Source organism: Ranitomeya imitator, chromosome 10 (assembly GCF_032444005.1).
Source record: "Ranitomeya imitator isolate aRanImi1 chromosome 10, aRanImi1.pri, whole genome shotgun sequence".
Taxonomy (NCBI): Eukaryota; Metazoa; Chordata; class Amphibia; order Anura; family Dendrobatidae; genus Ranitomeya; species Ranitomeya imitator.
The window spans coordinates 101,879,055-101,900,463 of NC_091291.1; the positions used below are offsets into that span (position 1 = coordinate 101,879,055).

The 21,409-nt window shown below is 43.5% G+C and overlaps 1 protein-coding gene across 1 annotated transcript in view; it reads right to left on the reverse strand.

Moving 5' to 3' along the window:
* LOC138651612 (espin-like) overlaps positions 1 to 21,409 on the reverse strand; it is a 263,532-nt gene that overhangs the window by 51,986 nt on the left and 190,137 nt on the right. Inside the window, exons 8-9 of the mRNA XM_069741931.1 lie at positions 1,261 to 1,425; positions 499 to 691 (exon numbers count right to left, since the gene is read on the reverse strand). Of these exons, the coding sequence (XP_069598032.1) occupies positions 499 to 691; positions 1,261 to 1,425 (358 nt within the window). The remainder of the gene's footprint in view (positions 1 to 498; positions 692 to 1,260; positions 1,426 to 21,409) is intronic.

The window sequence follows — 21,409 nt, forward strand, 5'->3', positions numbered from 1 at the left end:
TACTCTCAGACTTTGCATCCCCATGATAACAGGGAGGAAAATACATTCCATGCGTGATGCTACGATTGGGTAGTGTCGTACTTTAGTGCATTTGCCCTTTATGATATTGGTAGGACATTGGTAGGATAGACAAAAATGTAAAAATGTAAAAAAAAGAATGGAACTTGACGGCAGGATCTGACTACACAGAGTTTGTTTGTTGTCTGTTACCACGGAGATGCATAATCTGCAACCTTGTAGAAACAAAACGGTAGAAATGTTTTTGTTGTGGATCTCCCGTATAGTGGATTCATTTTTCATTTTATAGGTATTGAGCAAAGGAATAAAAATGAGGTTTTGCAATGGTATACACAGCTTTTTAATTGTTCATTCAAAGTACAGAATTAACAAATTGCTTAAATATAACATTCTGAATGTTAAATCATCTGGAATCTACAGGAATTTTTACTTTATATTATCAACTGGCCTTCGAAATGAAATGTTGTATCCAAGACTTACTTCCTGTGGAGTTAGAAGAGCGTCGCTGCATGGACCTTGAGATGGAAGCCTCGGTTGGCAAGGGAGGTGGAGGCGGCGGGTAACACAGGTTTTCTGGAAGAGGTGGGGGAATTGGAGGTGGCGGTATATTCCCCATGGGTTTTTTATCAGAGGCGTTACCATTGTGCACACTTTCATTTGCGAGAAGAGAACCCTTTGACAAAGAGAGAAGCAGAAGCGTCAATCACGAAAGTTCAGAATACTTTAGATATTTTTAAATTACATGTAATCCAAAAATTAACAAAATATTTTTGAATGTCCACAAAAAATATGATCATAACGCCACCTAATAAATAAATTACACCTAACTGTCTGGGATTGACATAAAATTGGCATTAAACCAGGAACTTCCATGTATGTAAAGCTATCGGGTATTTCCTGAAGTTTTACTTGAACCTCCTGGGTTTCATTGCCGAATGGTGTTTTGGCACTTGGGTTCCTCTCAAGCTCCAGAGCCCAAGTACAATTGCTACCTTAGTACCTTCTATAACTAAAGCCGTGTGCTATTGCCTGTATGTTTTCATGCAATATTCTTTTTCTATGATTTGATCTATTGATTCAGCATGGCTCATGCTGTTATATAGTTAGTCTGACAGCTCCATCCATATCTATTCAGATTTCTCATTTCATTGCTATTAATAAAAAACAGTTGATGGTATTTTTTAACGAATACTTTTCAATGAAATGTTTTAAAAAAAAAAAGCCAACTGTTCACCGACGTACCTCTTCACTGTGTGCCATCTTTCTATAGTCTGGAGGTGCTTCTGATGTGTTCTGCCCTATGTACTTATAGTAATCGCCGGTGCTGGGCTTTTTATTGAAGTTTCTTGACTTTCTGCAAGAGTCAGCCCTCCGAAGTCCTTCTGGACTACCTTCAAGTGACGTCAACTGTAAAATCAAGAGAAAGCGGAGAAGCTTGTATGGCTGGAGAGAAGACAACGTCAAATGTCCAGTTATATAGTTTATGTTCAGCAATAAAACAATTAGGAATGCAAAACCACTATAGTTGTGTGTATCATCCAAGTTCAATAACTTAAACCCATCGATGATTCCAGAAATTGGTTTGTCAACCATAGGATTAAGTTTCCACATTGCGCCCAGACTGCCTGTAAATTTCTTTATGCTCTTAAGTCAATCTAGGCTAGGCTCCCATATATAAGTGCGTCAACCGGATACAACTGATAACAAAGTTGCAGACTAGTCCGCGCCTCCAAAGGAGAAATAAAGCATTGCAACGTTTCTATTCAAATCTATGGGCTGAGTCCTCCAGAGAAACAAACTAGACAAGCTTATTGGGAAGGTATTAAAGGGAACCTGTCACCTGAATTTGGCGGGACTGGTTTTGGGTCATATGGGCGGAGTTTTTGGGTGTTTGATTCACCCTTTCCTTACCCGCTGGCTGCATGCTGGCTGCAATATTGGATTTAAGTTCATTCTCTGTCCTCCATAGTACACGCCTGCACAAGGCAAGATTGCTTTGCGCAGGCGTGTACTATGGAGGACAGAGAATGAACTTCAATCCAATATTGCAGCCAGCATGCAGCCAACGGGTAAGGAAAGGGTGAATCAAACACCCGAAAACTCCGCCCATATGACCCAAAACCAGTCCCGCCAAATTCAGGTGACAGAGTCCCTTTAAGTTACCAGTATGCTTTTGGAAACAAGTAACAAGAAGAAACTGGTAACCCATGCGGTAGCTCAAATAAAGATATGGGGAGCACAAAAGCTCCTAAAACATTCCACACAGTGAGGAATTGACTACACTGGTATCATCCATCATCATCTTCATCATCAATTAAAATGATTTTACTTCTATTGTAATATAAAAATGTAATAAGAAGATAAATGATCCTGCATGTGATTTCACATAACATTGTGGACCGAAGTGGGACTACATAATAGACTTTCAAGAGCCTTCAAGAACCTTTAATATTTGTTTTACTGTAATATTAAAATAGTTAATTCTCAGTTTCTTCACTCTTGCTTCACTATGTTAATACAATGACTAGAAAGTTCCCTAGTACAATCAATAATTATTGATAAGATTGCCTATATAATGGGTGGACTGACAGGAATGGAAGACAAAGTCCCGTATGTTATCTACTGTAAACAAATCACGTCTTCATAGTTGTAACTTGAGACATCACGTATCAGACAAGGTTGCCAACTAGACACGAGCGAACCTCAACTTAAAAGTTTGGGGTTCACACTAGGCAATCAGTGTCCGGTGCTAAACGCCGAACATGTACTTCTCCTGGAAGTCCATTGCAATGTTCGAAGTTTCGGGGAAAGTCCATTGCAGAGAGCGATTTTCCAGCTCAAAAGTTCGGTTACTCATTCTTTTCAATGGGGTTCGGGTTCTGGTTCAAGTTTGGATACAGTTCCGGTACTCGAACAGAGCTTTCGAATAAAGTTCGAGTCGTGTACCAGAACCCTGAACTTCCATAGATCCACTCATCCCTATTGCCAACTTGATTTTTTACTTTTTCTGGACAGCTTACAGAAAAAAAAATGGACAGTCACTATTCTTTACAGACACAATGCGAAATCATAATATGGGATTAAAATTTTAAGTGATATGTGTCTACAGCTCAAAATTCTTCTATGAAGACATTGGCTGATTTCACGGTAAATGCATGATAATTCCCGGCATAAGATTTCTCCATCTTCCAAAAATGTATGGATGCAGCTATTTTTTTTTACGGACAGGGGAAAAAAAGTGTCTTATTTATATGGACTGCCCAAAATTTTTTGGATGGTTGGCAACCTTGGTATCGAATCTAGATGACAAACACTCAGGGCTATGAACCAAAATAAGATTCCATATTGGATGTAGACTGGTCTATTCCTGCCATAAAAATGTCCGTGAACCTCCTGATGGAAAGAGAGTAAGTATAAGCATCTGGCAAACACAGGCAGAATTCCACCTGCTTTTTGGGGGTGGAATTGGGACCTCTTACCTCTTGGGCCCATGTGGAACCTCACAGGTTTCACCAAAGATACAGTGGGGCAAAAAAGTATTTAGTCAGTCAGCAATAGTGCAAGTTCCACCACTTAAAAAGATGAGAGGCGTCTGTAATGTACATCATAGGTAGACCTCAACTATGGGAGACAAACTGAGAAAAAAAAATCCAGAAAATCACATTGTCTGTTTTTTTAACATTTTATTTGCATATTATGGTGGAAAATAAGTATTTGGTCAGAAACAAAATTTCATCTCAATACTTTGTAATATATCCTTTGTTGGCAATGACAGAGGTCAAACGTTTTCTGTAAGTCTTCACAAGGTTGCCACACACTGTTGTTGGTATGTTGGCCCATTCCTCCATGCAGATCTCCTCTAGAGCAGTGATGTTTTTGGCTTTTCGCTTGGCAACACGGACTTTCAACTCCCTCCAAAGGTTTTCTATAGGGTTGAGATCTGGAGACTGGCTAGGCCACTCCAGGACCTTGAAATGCTTCTTACGAAGCCACTCCTTCATTGCCCTGGCGGTGTGCTTTGGATCATTGTCATGTTGAAAGACCCAGCCACGTTTCATCTTCAATGCCCTTGCTGATGGAAGGAGGTTTGCACTCAAAATCTCACGATACATGGCCCCATTCATTCTTTCATGTACCCGGATAAGTCGTCATGGCCCCTTTGCAGAGAAACAGCCCCAAAGCATGATGTTTCCACCACCATGCTTTACAGTAGGTATGGTGTTTGATGGATGCAACTTAGTATTCTATTTCCTCCAAACACGACAAGTTGTGTTTCTACCAAACAGTTCCAGTTTGGTTTCATCAGACCATAGGACATTCTCCCCAAACTCCTCTGGATCATTTAAATGCTCTCTAGCAAACTTCAGACGGGCCCGGACATGTACTGGCTTAAGCAGTGGGACACGTCTGGCACTGCAGGATCTGAGTGCATGGTGGCGTAGTGTGTTACTTATGGTAGGCCTTGTTACATTGGTCCCAGCTCTCTGCAGTTCACTCACTAGGTCCCCCCGCGTGGTTCTGGGATTTTTGCTCACCGTTCTTGTGATCATTCTGACCCCACGGGGTGGGATTTTGCGTGGAGCCCCAGATCAAGGGAGATTATCAGTGGTCTTGTATGTCTTCCATTTTCTAATTATTGCTCCCACTGTTGATTTCTTCACTCCAAGCTGGTTGGCTATTGCAGATTCAGTCTTCCCAGCCTGGTGCAGGGCTACAATTTTGTTTCTGGTGTCCTTTGACAGCTCTTTGGTCTTCACCATAGTGGAGTTTGGAGTCAGACTGTTTGAGGGTGTGCACAGGTGTCTTTTTATACTGATAACAAGTTTAAACAGGTGCCATTACTACAGGCAATGAATGGAGGAAAGAGGAGACTCTTAAAGAAGAAGTTACAGGTCTGTGAGAGCCAGAAATCTTGATTGTTTGTTTCTGACCAAATACTTATTTTCCACCATAATATGCAAATAAAATGTTAAAAAAACAGACAATGTGATTTTCTGGATTTTTTTTTCTCAGTTTGTCTCCCATAGTTGAGGTCTACATATGATGTAAATTACAGACGCCTCTCATCTTTTTAAGTGGTGGAACTTGCACTATTGCTGACTGACTAAATACTTTTTTGCCCCATTGTATATCTGCTCCTGGCACAGCTTACTATGAATCAAGGCTCAATTTTTTTTACTTGGATTTCTGGCGCCATCTTGACGATCAGTAAGCCTGGTTGTAGGAAAAAATTCAACTAGTTTTGTGTGGCGGAAAGTGAGACATGATTCTGAATGATATAGCTCCATGTGAACTTACTGTATAAGATCAGTGATGAGTAAGATAAAATCCAGAATCATTGGACAAGAGCTCAGAAATATCTACTGGTCTTACAAATCAGCAGAAATCCCATATTGCCTCCTGATGGAACAACATTGAAAATATGCAAATATATTGATACCACAATTAATTTTCATAGCGATTCCAGCAGTTTTCGATCATTTTTATTTTGTTTTCTTTTTATTCATCCAGAGAACAGGTTTCCATCGGTCCATAGTCCAGTAGAAGGGGATTTACACCACTCTGTCCGATACTTGCAACCGCACATAATAATAATCTCAGGCTTATTTCTGCCATAAATACCCGGCTTTCACACTCACGTTGCTTCCAGGAACAGTTGATGAGTGTTATAACCGAGAGCACATGTATCACACAATACACCCTTCAACGTTTGGTAGCCCGCCCTGTTTGGTGAGCTTTTCAGGTCTGCAGATTTTTTTTATTGGTCTTGTTCATAATAACTTCTAATTCACCAAGTAAGATCTAATAGAGCTAAAATTCAGTGAACTCACTCATCGGAAAGTCTTCATCCCATGACAATGTCCAGAGATGTACCTTGGCTTTACGTTACTTGTGGCCGTAATTCAGCGTGCAGCCATGTATTCAAGGAAAGGTTGCTTTTTGGCATTGCCCTCCTGCACCCATCACTTAGAAAACATACATATTTTGTCAGTCCTGGATCTCAAGAGCAATATCTGCAAAAAGTCCACAAACTACCACGTGCCCTTTATAATTAGAGAGTGTTATGTGGCAAAGTGGCACTTGAGATTAGGTGCGACTGCTGCTTCAGCACTCCATACACCTACACCCTTACTACTGTGCAATGTTGAATTAACACCCCCCAACCCCTACTACTCATTCCTGTCCATAGAGAATAAATGACTCTACGCTGGATTTCATGCAACCTCCATCAATGGGTGAAACAGACATGGCTAAATTACCAATTATAGGGGACGTCCAAATACTTATGGCCATGAATCATAAAATTACTGCTGATTTTCTCAGGTGGAAATGTACTTCATAAACAGATTTTATAACAATTTTAATTTTTCCTCCTGAAGGACCGCAAGAGAGACCGTGACTGTTGTGGAGGGCCGAACCAATCAGCTGAACATAATTCTGCTCAATATTAATTTCATTGATCAATTATAATGATTTTATATCAATATTAATTATATTACTTAACAATGAGCAGAATTAAGTATGCTGACCACTCCCTATATAAAGTATGATCCCACACATAGCCCCCCTATATAAAGTATGAGCTCCCACAGTCCCTATACACAGCATGAGTCCCCACACTGCTCCTTACATACAGTATGGTATAAGTATATGTAGTATGAGCTCCTACATAGCCCCTATAAACAATATAAGCCCTTACATTGTCCCCTAAATACAGCATGAGCCCCCACACAGCCACCCTATATACATTATGAGCCCCCACGTAGCCTCCTCTGTACATACACACATTCATACAGATTACAAAAACAAACCATATACTCACCTTGCTCCCACTCCCCCAGTGCTCTGCTCCAGTCTATTATATGTACACTGACGCGTTGCAAAGCAGTCGTGATGTAGTGAAGTCATCGCGCCTGATGTCTCAGATGCACATGCTAAATAGTGGAAAAAGGATCCAGTGGCTCTCTCCTCCTCCACGTTATTCACCGCTCATAGAGGTAAAGTCGGAGAGGAGTGCAGGTGCATAATGGTGCCCCTGGGCCACTGTTTTCAACCCTTCAACTGTCTCAGTCCATGTTAAGCACCCGCCACTGTTTTCAACCCTTCAACTGTCTCGGTCCATGTTAAGCACCGGGCAGGATATTTATGGTTGAAGTTGGTCCTTTGACTACAGGTTGTACTGGGCACCAGTATAACTCCTACCAGTTTAGCACTGAGACAGTTAACAGCTTAGGAAGGCGTGTGAACTATACAATAATTAGGTTCTTCTAAGTAAATACCAAGCTGCACGCATTTGTTGAGTTAAGTAAATGAGACTTTTCTGGCAAATATGTAAAATCCACTTTTTGCATATTTTGCTGGCTTATCGGCAAAGCTAAGATGAGAAGACTAATTATTGTACAAAGAGGTTTATCATTAAGTTTATCAACGTGTTAGATTTGCGCACTATGTTGTGCAACTAATTAGCCAATGATAAGTCAATGCCGATAAAGTGTAATTTGCGAAATAATATGGAGACTAAATAAAGTCACCATGTGTAAGTTATCTGTGGGACTTGTATGTAAAGACTAAAGCATAACTGCAAGACAAGATGGTATTGCAGAGGTAGTAATATTGAGCTAATAAGACAGTACTGGTTGTGATGAATGTGGCATGAAGAAGGCATCAAACACCATAATAAGTCTATATATACCGCACCTATACAGTTGTGAGACGTACAGAAATTTTCAGGTTTCTTTAGCGGCAATTTGCATTAACTCTAGAATGTGATGAAAAGTAATTAGATGAACTGCAAACTATTTAAAAGTCATTCCTTGCCATGAAAATTAACCTAATCACAAAACAATTATTTCCATTGTGTTTTAGTCCTGCCACAAAATGACCTGCTTACAATATTTCGGTGATCTCTTTAGCTCAGGAGAAAGTGTTATCGAGGACAAGGCAGCTGAGATCATTCTGTCATTATAAACTGAACCGGTAACCAGGTTTGGCTGATATGAGACATGGCCACCACCTTTCAGACCTGATAAAAAAGCATACTATAGTGCTGTATATCTGTGCCCACACCAGAGCTGTAAGAGAAGAAAACTAAATTTTATTATACTCACTTGCGGGGCGGTCCGATGGGTGTCGTTGGTCTTGGTCCGGCGCCTCCCACCTTCTTATGATCGCCGTCCTCCTTCTTTGCATGGATGACGCTTCCTTGCGTCATCCACACAGTCTCCTCAGAATCACGCTCCTGCGCAGGCGTACTTCACTGCAGATCAAAGCACGGCAGTGCGCAGGCACCGGGGCTTTTTGACCTTTCCCAGCACCTGCGCACTGCAGTACTTTCTTCTGCCTTCAACAGGGCAGAAAGTACGCCTTGTCAGGAGCGCGATGTCGAGGAGACTGTGTGGATGAAACAGGGACGCGTTAGCCACATGAAGCAAGAAGAAGGATCGTGATCGCAAGAAGGGAGGTGCCAGGCCAAGAAGAGCGACACCCCTCAGACCAGACCGCCCCACAGGTGAGTGTAACAAAAGTTATTTTTCTTTTTTTACAGGTCTGGTTGGGGAAAGATATACAGCATTATTGAATGCTGTATATAAGTTCTGAAAGGTGGTGGCCATATCTCATATCGGCCAAACCTGGTGACAGGTTCTCTTTAAAACGAGTGCAGTCATCACTGCTTAACGTCACAAGGGCTTTACAGGCAAGGAAATTGCCACTTATAAGATTTCGCCTAAATCAACCATTTATTGGATCATCAAGAAATTCAAAGAGAGAAGATCAATTCCAGCGAAGGTGGCTTTCAGGCACCTATGAAAACGCATCAAGTGCCAGACCATCTCCTAAAGAGGATTCAGCTATGAGATCAGTTTAACATCAGTGCAGAGCTTGCTCAGAAAAAGCAGCAGCCAGGTCCTATTGCATCTGCACACACAGTACATAGCAATGCTTTATCCAGCATGATGGAGACCAAATCACGATGCAAAAGTCAGAATTGAGTGACTCAGTGAACAAAACATTGACATTTTGGGTCCTATTCAGAATCTGTGGTCAATCCTAAAAAAAGCAGTCGGACAAAGAAAAACACAGACATTATGATAAACTCCAAGCACTGATTAGACAATAAGGTGCGGTCATCTGTCAAGATTTGTCCCAGAAGCTGATACCCAGCTCCCGGAAAGAAGGGCAGAAGGATTGAAAGGTCAACACTGTAGCTATTGGGTCTTTAAATTAACTTGATGTGATTGTGAATAAAAGTTTAAGTACTTATAAAATGCTGATAATTGTACTTCAGTAACCACAGAAACATCTGACGAAAAGATCTAAAAACACCAAAGTAGCTAACTTTTTGAGATCTGAAAATTTTGGTCAAGATAATAATAATAATGTATCATCGCTGTCCCCGATGGGGCTCACAATCTAAATTCCCTATCAGTATGTCTTTGGAATGTGGGAGGAAACCGGAGAACCCGGAGGAAACCCACGCAAACACGGAGAGAACATACAAACTCTTTGCAGATGTTGTCCTAGGTGGGGTTTGAACCCAGGACTAACCACTGAGCCACTGTGATGCCCCAAGACTGTAGGTCTACATATATGTCAATGATCGTCCAAATATATTGGCTGAATTTATTAAAGCTTCAAAAAAAAGTGGCGTGAAGGCTTTGAAAAGTCCCAATATTTTGGTGCAACTCAAAGTTGCACCAAAATTGCGTGACTTTTGGTGTTTTCACGCCAATTTCTTCCAGCACTGCTGATATGGACAAGGCTGGGGTGGGACGGGAGCACAGTGGGGGCATGAAATAGATGAGCTGTGGCTTTCCATACACCAGAAATCTCACTCCAGTCCCTGACTTGAGCACAGAAGTACACGTCATTTGTCAAACGCTCCAGATTCATGAAGAGGCGTGCATCTGTTCATGAACTAGGAGCGTCTGACTCCACCATGCCCCTTCATCAAGACTGGAGAGAAAATCTTAAATCTTGATGAACAGGTGCCATTATCTATTTTGATCTGTTTTTGTGAAAGCTAGATAGAAACAACTACTGTATATCTACTTTTGATATTCCATTTGTGAAATGTTCCTGGAAAATAAGCTGATCACAAAGTGTCGGCCTTCTGGTATCACCAGCGATCTGCTGTTATCTGCGAGGAAATCTCTATACAAGTGTTCCATTTCCCTGCAGCACCACCACTAGTGAAATCTAGTATTACACAGTGCCCAGTCAACTTGGGAAATTGTCTATGTAAGGCAAGACACGGCAAGTCCTCCTGAGAGATCCCGTATAAGCTCTTTATAACCATTTTCTCTTATGGCCAAAAGACGAGGATCTTAAACACAGGACCCCTCTCTTTTAACTCAACATTCCCAAGTCTGCCATTTATATACACATATACAGTACAGACCAAAAGTTTGGACACACCTTCTCATTTAAAGATTTTTCTGTATTTTCATGACTATGAAAATTGTACATTCACACTGAAGGCATCAAAACTATGAATTAACACATGTGTAATTATATACTTAAGAAAAAAGTGTGAAGCAACTGAAATTATGTCTTATATTCTAGGTTCTTCAAAGTAGCCACCTTTTGCTTTGATGACTGCTTAGCACACTCTTGGCATTCTCTTGATGAGCCTCAAGAGGTAGCACTTGTTGGCCCTTTTGCCTTCACTCTGCGGTCCAGCTCACCCCAAACCATCTCAATTGGGTTCAGGTCTGGTGACTGTGGAGGCCAGGTCATCTGGCGTAGCACCCATCACTCTCCTTCTTGGTCAAATAGCCCTTACACAGCCTGGAGGTGCGTTTGGGGTCATTGTCCTGTTGAAAAAAAAAAATGATGGTCCAACTAAACGCAAACCGGATGGAATAGCATGCCGCTGCAAGATGCTGTGGTAGCCATGCTGGTTCAGTATGCCTTCAATTTTGAATAAATCCCCAACAGTGTCACCAGTAAAGCACCCCCACACCATCACACCTCCTCCTCTATGCTTCATGGTGGGAACCAGGCATGTAGAGTCCATCCGTTCACCTTTTCTGCGTCGCACAAAGACACGGTGGTTGGAACCAAAGATCTCAAATTTGGACTCATCAGACCAAAGCACAGATTTCCACTGGTCTAATGTCCATTCCTTGTGTTCTTTAGCCCAAACAAGTCTCTTCTGCTTGTTGCCTGTCCTTAGCAGTGGTTTCCTAGCAGCTATTTTACCATGAAGGCAATCTAGAGCAAAACCGCCGCACAGCCTTTCCTTAACCAACAGCGATACACCCGGTATGCGTGTCACTTTCTTATGGATCCGACTGGCCGGGCGAGGTGCAAGCTGGAAACAAGTCATGCCACTGGTACTGTGTAGGAAAAAGCGGCAACACTCACCGGTCCTGTGTGGTCCAAGTTTTTATTATCAAAACACATACATGGTATCTTCACGGCATCGGGAAACGGACGAAAGGGGAGGTGAGCAGGATGTGACGACGGCCGTTTCGCGCCGACGATAGCGCTTCCACGGGTCGTGGAAGCGCTATCTTCGGCGCGAAACGGCCGTCGTCACATCCTGCTCACCTCCCCTTTCGTCCGTTTCCCGATGCCGTGAAGATACCATGTATGTGTTTTGATAATAAAAACTTGGACCACACAGGACCGGTGAGTGTTGCCGCTTTTTCCTACACAGTACCATATTTTACCATGAAGGCCTGCTGCACAAAGTCTCCTCTTAACAGTTGTTGTAGAGGTGTGTCTGCTTCTAGAACTCTGTGTGGCATTGACCTGGTCTCTAATCTGAGCTGCTGTTAACTTGCGATTTCTGAGGCTGGTGACTCGGATAAACGTATCCTCAGAAGCAGAGGTGACTCTTGGTCTTTCTTTCCTGGGGCGGTCCTCATGTGAGCCAGTTTCTTTGTAGCGCTTGATGGTTTTTGCCACTGCACTTGGGGACACTTTCAAAGTTTTCCCAATTTTTCGTACAGACTGACCTTCATTTCTTAAAATAATGATGGCCACTCGTTTTTCTTTACTTAGCTGCCTGTTTCTTGCCATAATACAAATTCTAACAGTGTATTCAGTAGGACTATCAGCTGTGTATCCACCAGACTTCTGCTCAACACAACTGATGGTCCCAACCCAATTTATAAGGCAAGAAATCCCACTTATTAAACCTGACAGGGCAAACCTGTGAAGTGAAAACCATTCCCAGTGACTACCTCTTGAAGCCCATCAAGAGAATGCCAAGAGTGTGCAAAGCAGTCATCAAGCAAAAGGTGGCTACTTTGAAGAACCTAGAATATAAGACATATTTTCAGTTGTTTCGCACTTTTTTGTTAAGTATATATTCCACATGTGTTAATTTACAGTTTTGATGCCTTCGGTGTGAATTTACAATTTTCATAGTCATGAAAATACAGAAAAATCTTTAAATGCGAAGGTGTGTCCAAACTTTTGGTCTGTACTGTATATATATGTATGATCTGTGTAGTAATGCTGCCAGGGACGTATCACACAGACCATGGACATATTTATAATTGTAGATTGCCTCATCAGCGGTATGTGAAAGCTTATTATTAGTTGTCACCCAGAAATAGCATAGGAAAACTTAAAGGGGTTGTAGGAGGTTGGAAAAACATATCTACTGACTTCCAAAAACAATGCCAAACTTGATGAGAGACTGTTTATATGTTATTGCCTTGGGCTCCATTCAGGTGTTCCAGTGAGCAGTGGTGTAATTTGAAAAAAATTTTCAACGTTGCCCTCAAGTATCACGGATCTGTAACTCTATTGGTCTTGTCATGTTGGGCACAGTGATCTTTTAGGGCCTCAAGCCTCCATGTTCTTGAGAAAACTGCAAGCCCTACACCCACTGCGGTTACACCTCTAATAATGAAGCATCTTGAGAAATATGTAAATATTCCTTCAAGCTTAGAAAGACGGCCAACCATTAGTTAGGAGACGACTGTAGACTACGAAACAACAGTGAAACGTGTAGTATTTGAAATCACGGGATTATACGGCAAAGAACCTGTGGGTAGGACTGGGGGCCTAAGGACACCCTTCAATAATCTGTCTGTCTTTGGGAGAGCCGGAGTGAGCTTATATATCTGCTCCCTTCCCTGAACCAATTGATTATGCAAAGATCTTCCCAACCAATATGGTTTTGAGGAAATCTGACGTAGCATAAGGCCAATTCCACACATTCGACTTTCGCAGTTCGTGTATGGTCTGGATTGGCCGTGGAATTCCTTACCCAAACATTCTGACTCCTGACCTCTCAAGCATCTATCAAACTGTTGAGTTTAGACCAGGAGACCCGCGACCAGTCTGGACACTCCGGGTCCATACTTGGATCACGAATATCGGATGAGTGAAAGCGGCGTTAAATGTATAGGTTGAATTAATATTCATGCATGAATTGTAAGACATTTGTCCACCCTCAATAGTACCGCTTTCCATCATCAAGTCCATCCCGTTGGAGACATTTGCATGACGTTCCTGGAAAGAGATAACATCACTCATCTTTCACCCAATCATCACTGGGCCATACAACAAGCTCTAATTCCCGCAGACTTAATAAAAAAATAGCCCAATTCGAAAAGATACTCATTTTAGTCCACAGCCATATGGAATCTATATGACAGTGGCTAGCCTTCAATAATATACATTATGTGCACAAAGTATGTGAACCCTGATGTAAGTTCCAGAAAAACATTCACACATCTTATTTTATCAGACGAGTGCCATCGGTGGTTTTCATGGGTAGCACCTGTAACTATGATATTACATGGGGTTGTGCACATGTCCGATTTCTTCCACGTACCGAGTGGTCTGCAAAAACAATGAGATGCCCGATTTTGATTTTTGTGTCGGAGCAATGCAGATCTATGGGTCCATTAAAAAAAAAAAAAAAAATCGAGTCATCCGATGACATCCGATTGGGGTCTGATTTTCATGGACAGTCAGAATGGAGAAGGCGTAGAAACTTTTTTTATTTTTTTTTCCCTCTGCGTCCGAGAAAAACCATGATCAAAGTCTGATCAGACGAATCAGACTATTTTTCTCGGATGTGGAGAAACGTTCGTGTGGCCCTACCCTACGGTGCATTATAGTGATGCTACTGAATATTAGACCTCATTCAGACAAAGCAAATGTGGCACAGGAGTGAATGGTATTTTCCAAAAAAATCCCACAAATATTACCGCACGATGAGATTTCAAAGGCCAAGTTGGATTATTTCAAACCATATCATGCCCAATACCTGCGATAAATCTATTATCTTGGAATTATGATACTATTGAAGACGTTTAGAAATGCATTAAACAGTAGAATCGTGGTTTTCAGCACATTTTGGGCATTGGCTAAAGTTATCCAGTTTCCATAAATTCTATTTTTTTTTATTGCATAAAACAATATCCAAAAGACTACAGTTGTTCTAGAAAAAAAAAGACAATAGATGTGTCCTTAAGATTGTCCAGCAAGCTCAACATGTGTCCATTCACTAATAATCTAGTTATATAACAAGTCACAAATAGAAATATATAAAATATATATATATATAAAATATATAAATAAATATATATATATATATATATATATAAAATAAATATATAAATATATAAAAATATATATATATAAAATATAATTTACGTAAAACTCAGGCTCACCAATGCCAGGTTGTAAATATGCAATTACTAGCAGCCAGTATCTAAAATAAACAATTTTTTTTTTATCAAACCCATTACCATAAAACTTGTAAAATCCTCACAAAAACGTGAGAGTATTACATAAAAATACTACTAAAAAATAAATGAAAAATAAACATGCATTAGAATAAAAAAAAAGATCAGCCTGGTTTATATTATACTGTATGTATCGATCAGGACTAAAGGGCTATATTCTACATCAATCAAATATATTGATTTAAAACAAAAAATAAATAGTATTTTTTGTATATTAAAAAAAAGGATACAAATACCGTACCAGATGGACAAAAATGAAGTGTATTGTCAGTACCAATTGGCACACACACACACCATGCCATAGTATAATACGAATGCTAGGGAGAATTATCAGCTAATATACAAGTATTGTATTAAATGAACAAACTAAAACAATGCTAAAATATTTACTAAAAATCTCCAAAAAAAAATGTTATAGGTTCTCTGTGCAAAAAAGGCAGCCACACGGAAGGTATAGACGTATTATGGACTCGTAGGAAAGACAAAGTTAATATTTAACTTGGGAAACTGCGCATCAAGAAAACAATCCACACAAGAGCAGAAAATAATAAGCAGAAATAAAGCAAAAAACGATGATAAAATGAAACAAATAATAAAAAAAAAAAGGCTCTTACCTTTGTGTCTTCTTTGGCTTGCAGTGACGAATACACCTGTCTGTCTGTGACCAGTTACATGACACCTCCGCACAGCACACCTGTTTCACTCAATCCAACCTCTCAAATTACATGAACTCTCTAATGAATTACATAGAGCTGAACCTATGGGATCTCGCTGGCATGACATCACTCGCAGCGCTGCAGCCAATCAGACGGCGGGGGATTTTACCGTGCCATGCAAAAACCGGACTAAATCACCTACCGGCAGATGTAGCAGAGCTGAATGCATCATATAATCCTTGGCGCTGCACCATGTGGGTAGATTTTTTACGTGCAGTTTTTATGCTGCAGAGTTCAGGCAGATGACAAAAACTAGCTCTCCTACATATGACAACTCCAGCTTTACAGGTCATAGGATGCAGAGTGGGTATCAGACGGACGGCGGACGCTTTCTGGTCCGATACGAGCAGGGTCATCTCATCCCCATTATATACGCAAAGTACGCAGCGTTTATCTGGACGCGTGACTGCAGAGCTGATGGGGTTAAAACGAAAGACAAATATCCGATTAATGAAATGTGCAGCGCGAGGAAAAGGAAGCCTTTGTTTCTGGGGAAGCAAAGATCAAAAGGGATATAGGGAATAGCTGCACAAGGCCAATACTGTGACAAGGGAAGGAAAGTAAGTGCAGCGCAGAGCTAAGAAAACCAAACACGCAGCGCAAGGGTGGAGCTGGAAGATGGAGTTACCTGAGATAATCCATATGGGATGAGGAGTTATAACAATGCACCAGCAAAAGAAATACAGGACAATTTCAGCACTGCTACATCTGCGATAGGAGGAGAGGGCACTCTGGACTGTACAGATAGCACACTGACACCGTCCGCCATTAGACAGCACTGCTATATCTGCGAAAGGAGGAGAAGGCACTCTGGACTGTACAGATAGCACACTGACACCGTCCACCATTAGACAGCACTGCTATATCTGCGAAAGGAGGAGAAGGCACTCTGGACTGTACAGATAGCACACTGACACCGTCCACCATTAGACAGCACTGCTACATCTGCGAAAAGAGGAGAAGGCACTCTGGGATGTACAGATAGCACACTGACACCGTCCGCCATAAGACAGCACTGCTACATCTGCGATAGGAGGAGAAGGCACTCTAGGTTGTACAGATAGCACACTGACACCGTCCGCCATTAGACAGCACTGCTACATCTGTGATAGGAGGAGAAGGCACTCTAGGTTGTACAGATAGCACACTGACACCGTCCGCCATTAGACAGCACTACTAGATCTGCGAAAGGAGGAGAAGGCACTCTGGGTTGTACAGATAGCACACTGACACCGTCCGCCATAAGACAGCACTGCTACATCTGCGATAGGAGGAGAAGGCACTCTAGGTTGTACAGATAGCACACTGACACCGTCCGCCATTAGACAGCACTGCTACATCTGTGATAGGAGGAGAAGGCACTCTAGGTTGTACAGATAGCACACTGACACCGTCCGCCATTAGACAGCACTACTAGATCTGCGAAAGGAGGAGAAGGCACTCTGGGTTGTACAGATAGCACACTGACACCGTCCGCCATAAGACAGCACTGCTACATCTGCGATAGGAGGAGAGGGCACTCTGGACTGTACAGATAGCACACTGACACCGTCCGCCATAAGACAGCACTGCTACATCTGCGATAGGAGGAGAAGGCACTCTAGGTTGTACAGATAGCACACTGACACCGTCCGCCATTAGACAGCACTGCTACATCTGTGATAGGAGGAGAAGGCACTCTAGGTTGTACAGATAGCACACTGACACCGTCCGCCATTAGACAGCACTACTAGATCTGCGAAAGGAGGAGAAGGCACTCTGGGTTGTACAGATAGCACACTGACACCGTCCGCCATAAGACAGCACTGCTACATCTGCGATAGGAGGAGAAGGCACTCTGGACTGTACAGATAGCACACTGACACCGTCCACCATTAGACAGCACTGCTACATCTGCGATAGGAGGAGAAGGCACTCTGAATTGTACAGATAGCACACTGACACCGTCCGCCATTAGACAGCACTGCTACATCTGCGATAGGAGGAGAGGGCACTCTGGACTGTACAGATAGCACACTGACACCGTCCACCATTAGACAGCACTGCTACATCTGCGATAGGAGGAGAGGGCACTCTGGACTGTACAGATAGCACACTGACACCATCCACCATTAGACAGCACTGCTACATCTGTGATAGGAGGAGAAGGCACTCTGAATTGTACAGATAGCACACTGACACCGTCCGCCATTAGACAGCACTGCTACATCTGTGATAGGAGGAGAGGGCACTCTGGGTTGTACAGATAGCACACTGACACCGTCCACCATTAGACAGCACTGCTACATCTGCGATAGGAGGAGAAGGCACTCTGAATTGTACAAATAGCACACTGACACCGTCCGCCATAAGACAGCACTGCTACATCTGCGATAGGAGGAGAAGGCACTCTGGGATGTACAGATAGCACACTGACACCGTCCGCCATTAGACAGCACTGCTACATCTGCGATAGGAGGAGAAGGCACTCTGAATTGTACAAATAGCACACTGACACCGTCCGCCATAAGACAGCACTGCTACATCTGCGATAGGAGGAGAAGGCACTCTGGGTTGTACAGATAGCACACTGACACCGTCCGCCATTAGACAGCACTGCTACATCTGTGATAGGAGGAGAAGGCACTCTGAATTGTACAGATAGCACACTGACACCGTCCGCCATAAGACAGCACTGCTACATCTGCGATAGGAGGAGAAGGCACTCTGGGTTGTACAGATATCACACTGACACCGTCCACCATTAGACAGCACTGCTACATCTGTGATAGGAGGAGAAGGCACTCTGAATTGTACAGATAGCACACTGACACCGTCCGCCATTAGACAGCACTGCTACATCTGTGATAGGAGGAGAGGGCACTCTGGGTTGTACAGATAGCACACTGACACCGTCCACCATTAGACAGCACTGCTACATCTGCGATAGGAGGAGAAGGCACTCTGAATTGTACAAATAGCACACTGACACCGTCCGCCATAAGACAGCACTGCTACATCTGCGATAGGAGGAGAAGGCACTCTGGGATGTACAGATAGCACACTGACACCGTCCGCCATTAGACAGCACTGCTACATCTGCGATAGGAGGAGAAGGCACTCTGAATTGTACAAATAGCACACTGACACCGTCCGCCATAAGACAGCACTGCTACATCTGCGATAGGAGGAGAAGGCACTCTGGGTTGTACAGATAGCACACTGACACCGTCCGCCATTAGACAGCACTGCTACATCTGTGATAGGAGGAGAAGGCACTCTGAATTGTACAGATAGCACACTGACACCGTCCGCCATAAGACAGCACTGCTACATCTGCGATAGGAGGAGAAGGCACTCTGGGTTGTACAGATATCACACTGACACCGTCCGCCATAAGACAGCACTGCTACATCTGCGATAGGAGGAGAAGGCACTCTGGGTTGTACAGATAGCACACTGACACCGTCCACCATTAGACAGCACTGCTACATCTGCGATAGGAGGAGAAGGCACTCTGGGTTGTACAGATAGCACACTGACACCGTCCACCATTAGACAGCACTACTACATCTGTGATAGGAGAAGGCACTCTGGGTTGTACAGATAACACACTGACACCGTCCGCCCTTAGACAGCACTACTAGATCTGCGAAAGGAGAAGGCACTCTGGACTGTACAGATAGCACACTGACACGGTCCGCCATAAGACAGCACTGCTACATCTGCGATAGGAGGAGAAGGCACTCTGGGATGTACAGATAGCACACTGACACCGTCCGCCATAAGACAGCACTGCTACATCAGCGATAGGAGGAGAAGGCACTCTGAATTGTACAGATAGCACACTGACACCATCCGCCATTAGACAGCACTGCTACATCTGCAATAGGAGAAGGCACTCTGAATTGTACAGATAGCACACTGACACCGTCCGCCATAAGACAGCACTGCTACATCAGCGATAGGAGGAGAAGGCACTCTGAATTGTACAGATAGCACACTGACACCATCCGCCATTAGACAGCACTGCTACATCTGCGATAGGAGGAGAAGGGACTCTGAATTGTACAGATAGCACACTGACACCATCCGCCATTAGACAGCACTGCTACATCTGCAATAGGAGAAGGCACTCTGAATTGTACAGATAGCACACTGACACCGTCCGCCCTTAGACAGCACTACTAGATCTGCGAAAGGAGAAGGCACTCTGGACTGTACAGATAGCACACTGACACGGTCCGCCATAAGACAGCACTGCTACATCTGCGATAGGAGGAGAAGGCACTCTGGGATGTACAGATAGCACACTGACACCGTCCGCCATAAGACAGCACTGCTACATCAGCGATAGGAGGAGAAGGCACTCTGAATTGTACAGATAGCACACTGACACCATCCGCCATTAGACAGCACTGCTACATCTGCGATAGGAGGAGAAGGCACTCTGAATTGTACAGATAGCACACTGACACCATCCGCCATTAGACAGCACTGCTACATCTGCAATAGGAGAAGGCACTCTGAATTGTACAGATAGCACACTGACACCGTCCACCATATGACAGCACTGCTACATCTGCGATAGGAGGAGAAGGCACTCTGGGTTGTACAGATAGCACACTGACACCGTCCGCCATTAGACAGCACTGCTACATCTGCGATAGGAGGAGAGGGCACTCTGGGATGTACAGATAGCACACTGACACCGTCCGCCATTAGACAGCACTGCTACATCTGCGATAGGAGGAGAGGGCACTCTGGGATGTACAGATAGCACACTGACACCGTCCGCCATTAGACAGCACTGCTACATCTGCGATAGGAGAAGGCACTCTGGGTTGTACAGATAGCACACTGACACCGTCCGCCATTAGACAGCACTGCTACATCTGCGATAGGAGGAGAGGGCACTCTGGGATGTACAGATAGCACACTGACACCGTCCGCCATTAGACAGCACTGCTACATCTGTGATAGGAGGAGAAGGCACTCTGAATTGTACAGATAGCACACTGACACCGTCCGCCATTAGACAGCACTGCTACATCTGTGATAGGAGGAGAGGGCACTCTGGGTTGTACAGATAGCACACTGACACCGTCCACCATTAGACAGCACTGCTACATCTGCGATAGGAGGAGAAGGCACTCTGAATTGTACAAATAGCACACTGACACCGTCCGCCATAAGACAGCACTGCTACATCTGCGATAGGAGGAGAAGGCACTCTGGGATGTACAGATAGCACACTGACACCATCCACCATTAGACAGCACTGCTACATCTGTGATAGGAGGAGAAGGCACTCTGAATTGTACAGATAGCACACTGACACCGTCCGCCATTAGACAGCACTGCTACATCTGTGATAGGAGGAGAGGGCACTCTGGGATGTACAGATAGCACACTGACACCATCCACCATTAGACAGCACTGCTACATCTGTGATAGGAGGAGAAGGCACTCTGAATTGTACAGATAGCACACTGACACCGTCCGCCATTAGACAGCACTGCTACATCTGTGATAGGAGGAGAGGGCACTCTGGGATGTACAGATAGCACACTGACACCATCCACCATTAGACAGCACTGCTACATCTGTGATAGGAGGAGAAGGCACTCTGAATTGTACAGATAGCACACTGACACCGTCCGCCATTAGACAGCACTGCTACATCTGTGATAGGAGGAGAGGGCACTCTGGGTTGTACAGATAGCACACTGACACCGTCCACCATTAGACAGCACTGCTACATCTGCGATAGGAGGAGAAGGCACTCTGAATTGTACAAATAGCACACTGACACCGTCCGCCATAAGACAGCACTGCTACATCTGCGATAGGAGGAGAAGGCACTCTGGGATGTACAGATAGCACACTGACACCGTCCGCCATTAGACAGCACTGCTACATCTGCGATAGGAGGAGAAGGCACTCTGAATTGTACAAATAGCACACTGACACCGTCCG